We start from the raw sequence: 15,664 nt of genomic DNA, 5'->3' as shown, positions 1-15,664 counted from the left end.
GTACTTGGATAAATTACAGGTGACTCTACATCAATTTAAAGAATGGACTTTGCAACATGTACCCCGAGAACAGAACAGCGAGGCCGATGCTCTTGCGAACTTAGGTTCATCAGTCGAAGATGATGAACTCAACTCGGGGACTGTCGTACAACTCATAAAATCGGTGATCGAAGAAGGTCACGCCAAGATAAATTCCACAAGTTTAACCTGGGATTGGAGAAACAAATATATAGAGTACTTCAAGAACGGGAAGCTTCCATCAGATCCAACGGAATCGAGTGCTTTGTGCACAAAGGTAGCACGATTCACCCTATCCGAAGACGGAACACTATTCAAAAGGACTTTTGATGGACCATTGGCAATATGTTTGGGACCAGGAGATACCGATTACATACTACGGGAAATTCACAAGGGTACTTGTGGAAACCATTACAGTGCCGATTCGCTGGTCCGCAAAGCGGTCAGAGCCGGGTATTATTGGACCGATATGAGCAAAAATGCAAAGGAGTTTGTTCGAAAATGCAACAAATGCCAAAGACATACGCCCATGATTCATCAACCCGGGGAGCTACTCCATTCGGTCCTATCTCCATGGCCTTTCATGAAATGGGGGATGGATATCGTCGGCCCCCTCCCATCGGCCCCAGGTAAAGCTCAGTTTATTTTGTTTATGACTGATTTTTCTTTCTAAATGGGTTGAAGCACAGGCTTTCAAGAAAGTCAGAGAAAAGGAAGTAATAGACTTCATTTAGGACCACATCATATGTCGATTTGGGGTGCCAGCCGAGATTGTATGTAATAATGGAAAACAATTCATCGGCAGCAAAATAACTAAATTTCTCGAGGATCACAAGATCAAAAGGATCCTATCAACACCATACCATCCCAGCGAAAACGAACAAGCCGAATCGACCAACAAAACCATTATCCAAAATCTTAAGAAGAGATTGACCAACGCCAAAGGAAAATGGAAAGAAATACTGCCCGAGGTCCTATGGGCATATCGCACAATATCGAAATCCAGTACCGCAGCAATGCCATTCTCGTTGGTCTATGGCGCCAAAGTTTTGATCCCGATTGAGGTCGAAGAACCTAGCATCAGGTTTCGATATGCAACAAAGGAGTCGAATAACGAGACCATGAACAAGAGCCTTAAATTATTGGATGAAAGACGAGAGGACGCTCTCGTCCGATTGGCCGCCCAAAAACAACAGATCGAAAGATACTACAATCGAAGAACCAATCTTCGATATTTTAAAATCGGGGGCTTGGTACTAAGGAAAGTCACCCCCAACACCCGAAATTCGAATGAAGGAAAACTGGGCCCGAACTGGGAAGGACCATATCAGGTCCTCGAAATCGTTGGAAAGGGGTCCTACAAGCTCGGCGTGATAAACGACAAACAATTACCGAACAGTTGGAATGTTTCGCACCTAAAATGTTATTACTGCTAAGGTACGACCCTCCCATGTTCATTTATATTTCGAAATTAACCCTCGCAGGTGTTTGACCAGAAACAAGGATGGATTATTCAACTCGAAGCCTTTAGGTCTGAAAGCACGCGTTGCACTCTTTTTCCCTTCGACCGATTTTATCCCAAATGGGTCTTTTGGCAAGGTTTTTAATGAGGCAACCATTGATCAAGCTAGCTTAGAACAACTCAACAGTATCCAAGGCCTATTTACAATCAACCTCGAATACTGGGGGCATCACCCTCGAATATATTAAGTTCGATGAAAGAAAGTTACTTCATGGCAATAGGGTATCGATAGGAAAAATTGTAAGGGCCAAATGGTCAAAACGAACCATGCTCGTGTAGTTTGCTCGAGCCCTGGCACAAAACATGAACACATGTATAATGACTTGTAAAGAGAAATTTCTTCTTTATCGATATCTCATATCTCAAAATGATTTTTATATTTCATGATCTATTATGCAAACAGGCTCAAGGGCCGACCATGATCGAAGTTTGAAACATTACCCCATAAATCGGGGAGTTCCAACCGAAAAATCAACGAGATCAAGCTCCACAAAGCCCAATGTCTACCTTATTTTGAGGTTCGAGAAAGTCCTCACTCGACTACTAAGCCTAAGGGTTATTCTTAATTCGAGTTCGAGAAATCATTCTCACTCGACTACCAAGCCCAAGGGCTACCTTATTTCGAGTTCGAGCAAGTCCTCACTTGACCATTAAGCCTAAGGGCTATTCTTATTTCGAGTTCGAGCAAATCCTCACTCGACTATAAAGCCTAAGGGCTACCCTAACTCGAGTTCGAGCAACCATTCTCACTCGGGGACTATCTATCGAGCCCAAAGGCTGCCATTAATTAGAGTTCGAGAAATCATTCTCACTCGACTACAAAGCCCAATGGCTACCTTATTTCGAGTTCGAGCAAGTCCTCACTCGACTATTAAGCCTAAGGGATATTCTTAATTCGAGTTCGAGAAGTCATCCTCACTCGACTATAAAGCCTATGGGCTACCCTAACTCGAGTTCGAGCAACCATTCTCACTCGGGGACTATCTATCGAGCACAATGGCTGCCATTAATTCGAGTTCGAGAATTCTCACTCTACTGAAAAACCTAAAGTCTACCTTAATTCGAGTTCGAGAAATCATTCTCACTCGACTACAAAGCCTAAGGGCTACATTAATTCGAGTTCAAGCAAACACTCACTCGATTACAAAGCCCAAGGGCTACATAATTTCGAGTTTGAGCAAGTCCTCACTCGATCACTAAGCCTAAGGGCTACTCTTATTTCGAGTTCGAGCAAATCCTCACTCGACTATAAAGCCTAAGGGCTACCTTAACTCGAGTTCGAATAACCATTCTCACTCGGGGACTATCTATCGAGCCCAAGGGCTGCCATTAATTCGAGTTCGAGAAATCATTCTCACTCGACTACAAAGCCCAAGGGCTACCTTATTTCGAGTTCGAGCAAGTCCTCACTCGACCACTAAGCCTAAGGGCTATTCTTATTTCGAGTTCGAGAAATCATTCTCACTCGACTACGAAGCCTAAGGGCTACCCTAACTCGAGTTCGAGCAATCATTCTCACTCAAGGACTATCTATCGGGCCCAAGGTCTGCCATTAATTTGAGTTTGAGAATTCTCACTCGACTGAAAAGCCTAAAAGCTACCTTAATTCGAGTTCGAAAAATCATTCTCACTCGACTTTAAAGCCTAAGGGCTACCCTAACTCGAGTTCAAGCAACCATTCTCACTCGGGGACTATCTATCGAGCCCAAGGGCTGCCATTAATCTGAGTTCGAGAAATCATTCTCACTCGACTGAAAAGCCTAAGGGTTGCCTTAACTCGAGTTCAGAAATCATTCTCACTCGACTATAAAGCCTGAGGGCTACACAAATTCAAGTTCAAACAAATTATTTCACTTGAACCCTATTTAAAAAAGCTATCTTAATTCAAATTCGAACATCCACTCGGGGACTGCCTATAAGAAATGATCGAGTTCGAACACTCACTCGGACTTTCAAATAATTATCTCATGCTGAGGCACCTTTTGGCCTTTGTATAAATTAGGCAAAAGATTTGGAAGCCACAGAAAGAAAGACTAAGCTTTTATATAACAAAATTATTTACAAGGGCACCATGGCCGATCAAGTTTTTCTACAAAATACCAAAACGGTCTTAAAAGGAAGAAGAAAAATACTAAAAGGGCTTAGTCCTCTCCAGGAGCAGCATCTTCACCCTCGAGGCTTCCTCTCTCAGAACCACTCATAATCCAGGTATCATCATCATCAGGAAAGGCTAACACTCTGGCTTCGGTTTCAAGCTCTTTTGCATTCTCGATCTCGGCTGAAAGATCGAAGCCACGAGCATGGATCTCCTGTAGAGTCTCCCTCTGAGATTGGCATTTAGCATGCTCGGCAACCCAATTTGATCGAGCTTGATCAGCCTCGACAACCTCCTTTGCTCGAACTTGAGCGCCTTCAGCATCAGATTGATAAACAGCCACCATTGCATCAACATTAGCCATGGCTATTTCGGGCCCCGATTTGGCCGCTGCCAGTTCTGAGGCTAGTCTTTCTCGATCAGAAGTCACTAAGTCCAACCGAGACTGGAACTCCTCGATATTCTTGGCTTTAGGGGTGGACGTCAGTCGGTTCGGTCTGTTATTATGAAAGTACGGTTAGGTTTATCGGTTTTCAGTTTTGTAATATTAATAACCAAATCAAACCAAAGTATTTACGGTTCGGTGCGGTTTTTTCAAGGTTTGGTTCAGTTATTTCCGGTTTAGTTTTTTGGTTATTAACGGTTCAAGATTTTTATATCCGATGTAGACTACAGATCTTTAGGTCGGCCTCTGGCTAGCAGTCCGGTTATAGCTAAACAAAATTGCAAAGAAAAACTTTTTCCCTTCCAATTTCCATATGAAAATCAAAAAGCTGTAGCAGTGACTAATCTCTTTGGCATGCATTATGAGACAAATCACCAAACAACAAAACAGTGGCAAACTAATCACAACCCACAAAGTAAGTCTAGAAAAGAATACTTAAAGTCTTAAATACGAATCACTGGATGAGGCATGAGACACTTCTTAATATGCTTCACTAAGCCAAAAGTGCCATAATACTTCGGATGGCAATTATAAACTCGGCCACAATGAAGGCACTTTGCTTTGCGGGCTTCATCATTTACTTCAACTAGCTCAAAATATTTCCAAATAGGCGATCTAGCTTTAGGACCACGAGGCATAGTTGAACCTATAAAAAAAGAAAAGATCACAAGTTAATAAAATATTTTTAATTATAAATAACAAAAGGAATAAAGGATATCATAAAACAAGCAAATCTTTAAACTTACCACTTGTTCAAACTATGCATCAACAATGCTAGTATCTCTTTCAACAATGCAAGTTTCTCTTCCGCTCTTTGCCATATCTAAATATAAGTTGATAAAGTGTGTCATTTAAACTTACAAAGTAAATTAAGTTTCACTAAAACACTCATAAAACGCAAAACCTTACCAAGTTCAATTTGCTCAAGAAACTCCAAAACCTCTTCAACACTAATAGGAGTACCCTCACATCTAAACCAATCTTGAACACAAACAAGACTTTGCACCAACCAAGGATTCAATGAACTCCTAAATGAATCAAGAATGCGGGCACCGGTGCTAAATGCACATTCCAATGCAACACTTAAAATTGGAATGGCTAATACATCACGAGCTAGCTCAGATAGAATAGGAAATCGAGGCGCATTAATTTTCCACCAATCTAAGATTTTAAAGTCATCAGAATCATCAGACATTGACTATTGTCCTTCACCAATATATCTTTCCAAATCAGAGTTAGCACTTACACTTCCTGAGTCTTCCTTTTGCCTTTTCAATAATTGCTTTGTTCTCATAGATTTTTTTCTCACATTCCCACTAGATGAATCAGATGTGTCATCAGATGAAGTAGATTTAGATGGAGATGATTGAAGATAACATCCTTTGGAATATTATTTTTATACTCCCCAAACAAAGAATTCAAATAAGCATCCACTTCGGCAGTTAATTTCTTCCCCGGTTCCTCCCCGAACATTTCCTCAAGTGCAAAACCAACATACTCTAATTTATTATGAGGATCTATTATAGAATCAATGAATATCATTTTATTCATCTTTTCAGGTTTACCCCAATATTTTTTAAATTTCTCTTTCATCTTCCCTTCTATATTACTCAAATTAGTATCATCACTAGCTAAAAAAGCTTTCAAATGACTATCAAGCTCACATATATCCTCAAAATGACAATTAGAAGTGACATAACATGAACCTGAAACTTTTTCAGTGAGTTAATGAAATCTTTCAAGAAACTTTATCACGTTTCTCACATTCACCCAATCATCACATACAAATGGACCTACAACATTCCCATCCTCACAAACATGCGTACAAAGATGAGTAGAAAATCCATCATCAAAAAGATGAAGCTTATCAAAGACCTTAAAGTTTTGCGCTGTTTTCAACGTCAAGTAGGTGAAATTCCACCTAGTAGGAACATCCAAATACAATGTTTTGCTACATTATACCTCTTGATGTGAACAACATTCCCTAAACTTTAAGGTCCTTTGCAGAGATGATCTCACATACCTCACAGCTTGTCTAACACGTTTTACAGAAATATCAATTTCTTTCAAACCATCTTGCACAATTAGATTAAGTATGTGAGCCATGCATCTCACATGAAGATGTTTACCACTCATCGAATTCGTTTTCCACATATCTAGTTGATTAGACAATTCTTTGACCGTGACATCATTCGAAGAAGCATTATTAACAGTAACAGTGAATACCTTATCCAATTTCCATTCAAGCAAACAATTACCAATAACTTTTGCTATTTCATCGCCCTTATGACTAGAGATAGGGCAAAAATTTAGTATTCTTTTATGCAACACCCAATCTTTATCAATTAAATGACCTGTCAAACACATATAGTTAATTCTTTGTAACGAAGTCCAAGTGTCTGTGGTAAGGCAAATTTTTAGTTTTACTTCTCTGAAATTTTTCATTAGTTTAAGCCTCTCTTCACTGTAAACTTGAAAACAATCTCTTGTAATTGTCCTACGAGAAGGAACATTAAATAGAGGTTGGGCTATGCTCATAAACTTTGTAAAGCCTTTCTTTTCAACAAAGTTAAAAGGTAATTCCTCGGTAATTACCATCTCAACTAAAGCCCTCCTAACTAGTTCTTGCAAAGCACCCCACCATTAATTTGCCCATCCTTTTGTAAACACAATTGTGTTTGTGTATTATCAACTTTCCGTGGTATTTTTGGACACTTCTTTAGATGAGTATTCAATGATGTTGTTCCATTCAATCGTGAATCAACCTTATAATCACGACCACAATGTTTACACTTTGCTCTATCACCTCCATTATCATCTTTAAACTTTTCAAAATGATACCAAGCAGTTGATCTGCATTGTACGGTTTTTTTCTTTTTTGGGCCTTGACTAGTTTCAACTGAATTTGTAGGTGAAGAAGTAGGTTCACTTTCAAATGAACCCACCTCACTTACTCTACTTTCAACTTCTGCCATCTATAGAAAATTGAATGAAAACATAATTAAAAATGCAACCCGGTAAACAATTTTAAGTCAAAATGTTCTAACTGTGCAATATCATGCAAAGTTATATCCTATAACAAATGTATATAGATGTTATATCCTATAACAAATGTTAAACTACCATATCACAGAGAAGATAAAAACTTTGAGTGATATCATATAACAAGTATATTAAAATACCATATGCATACTGCTTTCTATTGTTGTCAAAGTTATATCAACACAGAGAAGATAAAAAAGACAGAGATATAGAAGTTCTTTATATGCTTCGAAGTTTGAATGATCTTTCCTTTGAAAGATTTTCTATATAACTCTTGCATTTATAAGTGTTGAAGGTTTTTGGACTGGGAAAATGCAATACACTGTACAGGAGTGAAAATTACAATAGGAAACAAAAAGGGAGTTGGTATTGTCTGAAAATATATTCAGAAATAAACTAAGTAGTATTTAACATCATGTGGTCGTCTTTGTAAAGTATTATTGAAGAGAACAAGAATAAGACACTAGAATAAACTAATGTAACTTAAGTTGTCCCTAATGTCTTTATAGAATTTGAAGGGGCGTTAGGTAGGGGAAGGTTGAGATTGGGATGGACAAAAGGGCACCAAAGTACAAAAGATCAAATGTATAGTAAAGTTGCTTATCTCAACTGAAAAAACACAACTCGTCTTTGTTGATTTACTTCCAATGTAAGACTTAACTAAGTAAAAAAAAAGGGAAGGGGCAAAGTAATGTGTACACGTCTTCGTGATTGGAGGATCTAATACATCTGTTTGTTTGGTTTAATTGGAAAAGAAATATGCATTGATCTTTTGCTTCTCGTATTGAATGGATTAGAACGTTTGAAAAAATTGACACAGAATAGGTACCTTAGAAGTATAGTGGAAGGAAAACTCAGAAGAAGGAGGTAACCACTAACCTGAGGAAGAAGGATGAGCGACGAGCTGAGGAAGAAGGCGTCATAGGGGCGTCGGCACTCGGTAGCACTGCAGACAGAGGAGGAACCCTAATTTCTAATTTCTAAGGAAGAAAAATGGGAAATAACGTAAGTCTTAGTTTGTAGGCTAATTAGGCTTAGGGTTTGGGTTAATTGGGCGGCCTTCAGATCGGTATTGGGCTTCAGCCTTCAGATGGGTAATGTAAGTTTTGGACTCATACCCGAAATTTCGATTTCGGTTTAACCGAAAACCGAAATACCAAAACCGTAAACCGCACCGAAAAACCGAAATTTTAAAATTTAAAAAACGAACACTGACCGAATACCCGACTAAACCGAAACTGAAAAACCAAAATTCACGGTTCGACCGATTTTTTCGGTTCGGCCTGTATTATGCCCACCCCTACTTGGCTTGCACCAAGGCTCTCTCTTTCGAGCTCTGAAGTTGTTCCTCGACCGAGGCCAGTTGAGCCCGGGCGGTCTCCTTTTCAGCGGCAAGGCGATCCATATTCTTTTTCCATTTTTCGGACCCCGCTTTCGCCACGTCTACCTCAGCACGTAGTTTCCCATTCACATCGAGCTTTTGCTGAACCTGCGTGACCGAACTATTAGTCGTCACGCCCAAATCAGTATCAGTAACTTCAAGGATCCTCTTTACCTGCTCGGACAAGTCGGCTTGTTCTTTCCAAGCTGCTTCTAGCTCGACCCGAAGTCCTTTTGCTTCTCCTTCCTTCTGTTCACTGAGAAGCTTGAAGGTGTCTCTCTCCTCAGTAAGCCTTCAAATTTTGGCTTCGTACCGGCTTAGATCCCCTCGAGATCAGAAAAACACTTCGTGACAGAGCGCAGAAGCCTATAAAAGATAAAAAGGAGTTAAAAAATACAAGTATGAAAATTGATGAAGGGAAAGCAAACTTACCCGATTCAGGGCCTGCTGAGCTTCCTCGAAAATACAAGAAATCCCCGCTTTTCCAGAGCTCTTCTTCAAAGCCTCTGAATCGCGCTGACCAGAAGCATCTTCAATCCCAACAAAATAGCCATGGAAAGGGTCTTCCTCTCCATGGACCCCCTCCCCATGATAAACCTCCACGGCTTGGGCATCATGTATCATAGACTGGGAAAATAAAGAAAAAGAAGGGGAATCACCGATTTCTATTGCCCCGATCATGTCTTTCGAGGCACCGCGTCCATCTCGGGGAACCTCAAGCTCGGTCCCTGCATCTTTGTCAACCGCCTCTTCGAAGGGTTCTTTGCCCCGAAGTATAACGTCCTCAGTCCCCCTTTGCTATGGAACTTGGGTCAAAGTATTCTCTTCGACCTTGTCGGACCTAGGAGAAATAGAATCGATCCCTACCGATCCCAAAGTTTTACCAATATCGGTGCCAGCCCGTGCACGGGTCACCAGCCCAGAGTTGCCTTCTTCTTCTTCTTATTCTTCTTCTTCTTCTTCTTCTTCATCCCTCAGACGCAGGACCGACTCCATAGTCAGTGGGATTGTAGTTTCCTTGGGCTTACGGACTGCCCTCTTCTTAGGTTTTTTACCCTCGGGGTCCGAAGTCCTTTTTTTCTTATTTTCCTTCAACGACTTCGAGATAGGCGGTTAAATTTCTTCACCACCGGTCGGGGGCCTCATGACCGTATCTTTTCCAAGACCTGCGAAGGAAGAAGAAGATAAGTAAAACTCATGCTTCGAGAAAATATGTCACCTCGAATGACAAATGAATTAGTAAAACAAGATGAAGCTTACCATGAGTTCGAGCTTCCCATCGACCCTTCGACAAATCGCGCCATGAGCACTCGACAAATGTTGATGTCGAGACCAAGTTTTTGACCCAGTTCTCAAGATGAGGAACTGCACCCGGCATCTAAGCAACAGCTACATCGAGAAAGACACTAATAAGAAAGGGTGAAGAAGTAAGACAAATAGAAATTTAAAACGGGATCGTACTTACGTTTCATATTCTATTTCTTAGGAAATGGCATGCACTCTGCCTGGATCAGGTCCGAGGTATTCACTCGAACAAACCGGCCTATCCAGCCCCGATACTTATCTTCATCTATGCTCGACGTGAACACCTTGGTGGCACGACGTTGAAGCTTTATCAGTATGCCTCGGTAAAATTGAGGACTATACAATCTTATAAGGTGGTCGAGGGTGAAGGGGAGCCCATCGATTTTACTCACAAAGAAACGAATTAAGATCACGATCCTCTAAAAAGAAGGATGAATTTGGCCGAGAGTCACATGAAAGGATAAGTATAAACACTCAGGCACCCTTTCACGTGAGTAGTGATCAATTCCTCCGGTCTCGGTATCACGACCTCTTTGTTTACCCAATTACAATATTTCTTCATCACATCAAGGAAACTTACTGGTATCGAGCATATGTATCTCGACACCGGCTCGCATCGACCAGCAACCGAAGAGGGTTTGTCAACTTTAAAATCAAAATCAATAATAGATCCCTTGTGAATGAGTTCTTCAAGGCGTGGTTCCACCACCATTTTCTCACCGGCCGGCCGATACGGGGAAGCAGCCTCTCTTTGAGGAACGATTTTAGATATCTTGGCCATCTAAATTTTTAAAGAGCAAAGAAGACGAAAAATTGAAATATTTTAGTGGTTGGTGAAGAACAAGCAAACAAATTTTCAGAACTTGAAAATAGGTAATTTTGCAGAAGACGAAGAACTGTAAAAGTTTAGAATGAGAAGAGTTGAAAGTAAAAGTTTGAGATGATGAAAGAAGGAGGCTATTTATAGGTTGCACAATGATGGTTCAAAACTGGCAATGGCCGACATCGACTGACACACATTTAATGCCTTGGTAACTAAACCGACGGGACATTTATCACGTACGTCATGGTCGGGCCCGATGCGTACGTCAGTGTATATCTAGTCATATCGTTAGAAAGTTATATCGTTTCTCGGTATATTATTTTTGAGAAACGAGAGGACTATTTGTATACAGTCAAATCCGAATTTGCCCTCAGTGTAAATTGGTCGAGATTGGAACATGATAAACCGAGGGTCATCATTGTAACATCGGTATAAGAAGCAAAGTCAGGTTATCGAGCTCAAGGTTCAGGGACCCATCTATATCGAGCTCGAATCAATATCGAGTTGTGATATGAAGCAGTGTTATCGAGCTCAAAAGCCAGGGCTCAAGAGCTAGAGATAGATTAGTACCGAGCCCAGTCAGTATCGAGCTCGAGATCCAGAGATCGACCGATACCAGGACCGACCAAGATCGAGCTTAGAGACAAAGAGCCGTTGCAGCCGTACTTAGGGAGAGAATCTCGGTGGGAATTAAGGAAAAACTAATTAATTAATCTATCATGAGATCTCCACTATGTATTTTTAATAATATCCAAAGTAGGTTCTTCCACTATATAAAGAAGTGGCTATTATTTATGTAGGCATGAAACATCAACATCCAGAGAAGAAACATTGATACATTCACAAGACTATTACATTTATATAGTTAAGATTATCCTTTTTTGAGTTGGGACATTGATTCATCTTGCTTATTTATAAATTATTCTCTACTCAATTTGGTTTATATTTCATTCCTTTATACAGTCAATATTCGATATATTTCTACTTACTTTTCCGATTTGTACCAAGTTATACCACGTATACTTTGAACTACGTATAAATTCAACTCTATCCGTTTTTCGGGTAAACAGTTGCAACCTTGACTTTTATTTTGTATATATTTGGAGGTTGATTGCTACCTTTTTCATCTCTACCATGACTTTGTCCCTATCTAAGGCGTGTTCGATGCGAGCCACATTTTTCATCTTTCTTTTTCAGGAAACCTCTGCTTGTAAACCTTTTTCTACTCATTCATGTTATATCTTATACTGATTTTCTAGTTTCTTTTTCTGTCTTTCTTCATGGGCTCGCAAAGTGCTAGTAAGTTGATCTTGCAAATAGGAAATTGTCCATTAAATATTCCTTATTTTAACATTTACGATCTCAGCAGCAAAAGCTGACAATTCCCTCCCTACATCTTCCATCTTCTTTTTAGACCTTCCAACAACACTTATTTTCAAATGGCTCGATCAGCAAGAACTTGCATAAATGTTGTCCATTGTGACCCGCCTTTAATACTAAGATCAATCAACTGAACTGTATTAGTAAAAAATAAATATTACACGTGGAATTATATGAGGATTACAGGGCAAGATACGTGAATCACTAAGAAGATGACAACTGGAGCATCGCATTAAAAGATTCACAATTTACAACAGGTACGAGCAAATCACTCACGAGACGAAAGGGTACGGTTGCTTGAGCCAAAATTACTTAGTGAAGAGACACAGGCAGGATGAATCAAGACAGTAAAGAGGAAAGATTCATGAACCTCTAATTAATGTGGAAGAAGAATCGGAACCGTTACAGAATCTTCATAAACAGTTACGGTTGCCAATTATAACGTTTCATTAATGTCATTAATGCTCATAATGATTCGGTCATAAAAGGGAAGAAATGTTATATTTGTAAATTCCTATATAAGGGAAGGGAATTTCATTTGTAAAGACACGCTCTGATTATTATTGGAATATAACTACTTTCTTGTGCTTTCAATCGATTATTTTGTCATTTCTTGTTCTAATTTCCTTTCTTACTTCTGAGAGAATATTGAATTTCTTGATTATTAGTAACCCGGGTACTTCTAAAAATAGGCTTTGACTGAGAATCAAATTCTTTTGGTTAAACAAATTGGTTCCGTTACCGAAAATCTGATAATCTTCTCTTACTTTCCAAATCACTCTCTCTCAACTGAATCATGTCGAATGTCAATGACAACAACCATCAGATGGAAGGAACTCCAGTTTCGTCACCTCAAGGAACCTCACGCAATTCAAGAGAAGCATCACCAGAAAGATCCACTACTCATAACAATGAACAACATGGAAATGAACAAATTGTCGAGCAGGATGCTGTGAAGTAGTTAATTGCTGAGTACGTAAATGATGCTCTCCAGGCTTTCGTGAGGGGACTACCAGTTGTGACACCCACACCTCTACTAAACAATATTGCAACTGTGAAAATTCCACAGTCAGGGTTTGTTAATTCTGGAAACGGAGGAACTCCCAACGAGTCACGTGATGGGAGACCAGGTACGCCTAATAATTCTGATTTACAAACTTTAATACTAACCTTGCAAAAACAGGTGAAAGAATAAAACTACCGTATTAAGCAAATACCTGGCGTACCACCTGTGATCAAAGGAGTTGATTTCGACAAATATTTACAACAACCATGGAAACCAAGCGCAGATCCATTACCAATTCCCAAAAAATTCAAAATGCTTGACATCCCAAAATACGATGGAACGACCGATCCACGTGACCACGTTACTACATTCACCACGGGAGTAAAAAGCAATAATTTAACCAAGCAGGATATTGAATCTGTGCTGGTCAAAAAGTTTGGGGAAACACTTACTAAAGGAGCGTTAACATGGTACTCTCTTTTACCTAAAAATTCTATTGACTCTTTTGATGAGCTTGCAGATCTATTTATAAAAGCACACTCGGGTGCACAAAAAGTTGAAAAGAGAATGGAGGATATATTCAAAGTAAACCAAGGAGATACAAAATTACTTCGAGAATTCGTAGACAGATTCCAACGTGAAAGAATATTGCTACCAAGAGTACCTGATAATTGGGTAGCCATGGCATTTGCAAGCAATTTAAATGAGAAAAGTTCAGAAGCTATGAGGAGGCTTAAAGAGAGCCTACGAGAATTCCCTGCCACGACATGGGATGATGTCTATAATAGGTACAATACCAAATTATGAATCGAAGAAGATATCGTAGCTCAGTCAAGGGTTGAAGAAAAAACAGGTTCGAGGCGATCAGAATCTGAGAAGAGGTCCGGTAAGAATAGGTACGAGCCTTATATGGGACCTTCTGGGCGAGAAGCTCGTTCCAAATTCGAAAATGTGCGGGCTGATCACAGGTTCGCAAATAGAGATTCAGGTTCGTCATCGTCGAGATTCAGAAAAGATCAAGGTGAACGCAACAGAGATGCTAATACAAACGCAAGGATTGGGGACTATAATTTAAACGTGAGTACCTCCGAGTTGGTTGTTGTTTTAATAAGCATGAGGGATAAGGTACGATGGCCTAAAAAGATGATATCAAATCCAAATAGAAGAAATCCAGACTTTTGGTGCGAGTTCCATAATGACCACGGCCATAGAACATCAGACTGCAGATTATTACAAGGTGAGGTGGGACATTTATTGAATCAGGCTATCTGACGGAATTGTTCAGCGAGAAAGGCAAACAAGCTTACATAAAAAATAGGCAAGAGCCCCCAAAACCTCTGTCTCCAAAGAGAACAGTAAATGTGATAAACGGCGGAGAAGAAGTCAACGGCGTAACCTATACAACTGCGAGAAAAATAACAAAGTTCACAATAACTCACGGGAAGCGAACTCGCCAAACTCTGGAAGGCGGTAACATAACCTTTGATGATGCAGATACCGATGGATTAATGATTCCTCACAACGATGCACTGGTAATATCTTTACTTATACCTGATACTAACGTAAAACGAGTTTTGATTGACCCAGGTAACTCCGAGAACATCATTCTATTACGAGTGGTGAACGAAATACTGATGGGCGATCATGTAGTTCCAAAATCACATTCCTTATTTGGGTTTGATAACTCAACCGTTGTTACAAAGGGTGAGATTGAACTAAGCATATACGCAGAAGGGGTCATCAAAGAAACAAATTTTCAAGTGATAGACACGGATATGGCCTATAATGTGATTCTTGGGAGGTCGTGGATTCATGCTATGGATGTTGTGCCATCCACATTACATCAGGTTATCAAATTCCCTTCAAAATGGGGAATTTAACAAATTCGAGGAGATCAACAAACTTCAAGGAGCATCAATTCGGTGATACAGCCAAGTCAAAAAGATACGAGTGCAAGTTAAAATGATGCGGGTACAAGGGAGAAAGATGCGGTAAATCAAATTTCAACAGAAATTGTATCAAAACAAACAGACGTGGACTCCAGACCAGATGTAATTCAAGAGCCAGAGGAGAACAAAAACATTAAAACAACGATTGAGGAGCTTGAAGTTGTTCCACTATTCAAACAATGGCCAGATCGAAGAATTCATATCGGAGCAAGGTTAAACCTAGAAAGGAGAGGTAAGTTAATTGAATATTTAAAAGCTAATGCGGATTGTTTTGCATGATCCCATTCAGATATGATAGGTATACCTCCAAAGGTGATGACTCATAAATTAAATGAAGATCCATCATTCATACCTGTCAAACAAAAGAAGAGGAAGCAAGGATCATTCAAAAATCAAGTGATCGATGAAGAGGTACAGAAACTCTTAAAGATCGGTTGAATACACGAGGTAAAATATCCTAATTGGTTAGCTAATACTGTGGTAGTTCCGAAAAAGAACGGTAAATTGAGAGTTTGTGTAGATTACACTTACTTAAATAAAGCATGCTCGAAAGATTCATTCCCTTTACCACATATAGATCAATTGATTGATGCTACCATGAGCCACGAATTATTAAGCTTTCTAGATGCGTATTCTGGTTATAATCAAATAAAAATGGACCCCTTAGATGAAGAAAAAACTTCATTTATTACAAACAG

At 39.7% G+C, this 15,664-nt stretch overlaps 1 protein-coding gene across 1 annotated transcript; it reads left to right on the top strand.

Moving 5' to 3' along the window:
* Window positions 1-12,807: 12,807 nt before the first annotated feature.
* On the top strand, window positions 12,808-14,897 carry LOC142168842 (uncharacterized). Its single transcript, XM_075230003.1, has 4 exons — window positions 12,808-12,963; window positions 13,006-13,141; window positions 13,253-13,805; window positions 14,303-14,897. The coding sequence occupies exons 1-4, from the start codon at window positions 12,808-12,810 to the stop codon at window positions 14,895-14,897; spliced, it is 1,440 nt and encodes a 479-aa protein (XP_075086104.1).
* The last annotated feature ends 767 nt before the right edge of the window (window positions 14,898-15,664 follow it).

This window comes from Nicotiana tabacum, chromosome 14 (genome assembly GCF_000715075.1).
Source record: "Nicotiana tabacum cultivar K326 chromosome 14, ASM71507v2, whole genome shotgun sequence".
Classification (NCBI taxonomy): domain Eukaryota; kingdom Viridiplantae; phylum Streptophyta; class Magnoliopsida; order Solanales; family Solanaceae; genus Nicotiana; species Nicotiana tabacum.
This window is presented reverse-complemented; position numbering and strand designations above follow the sequence as displayed.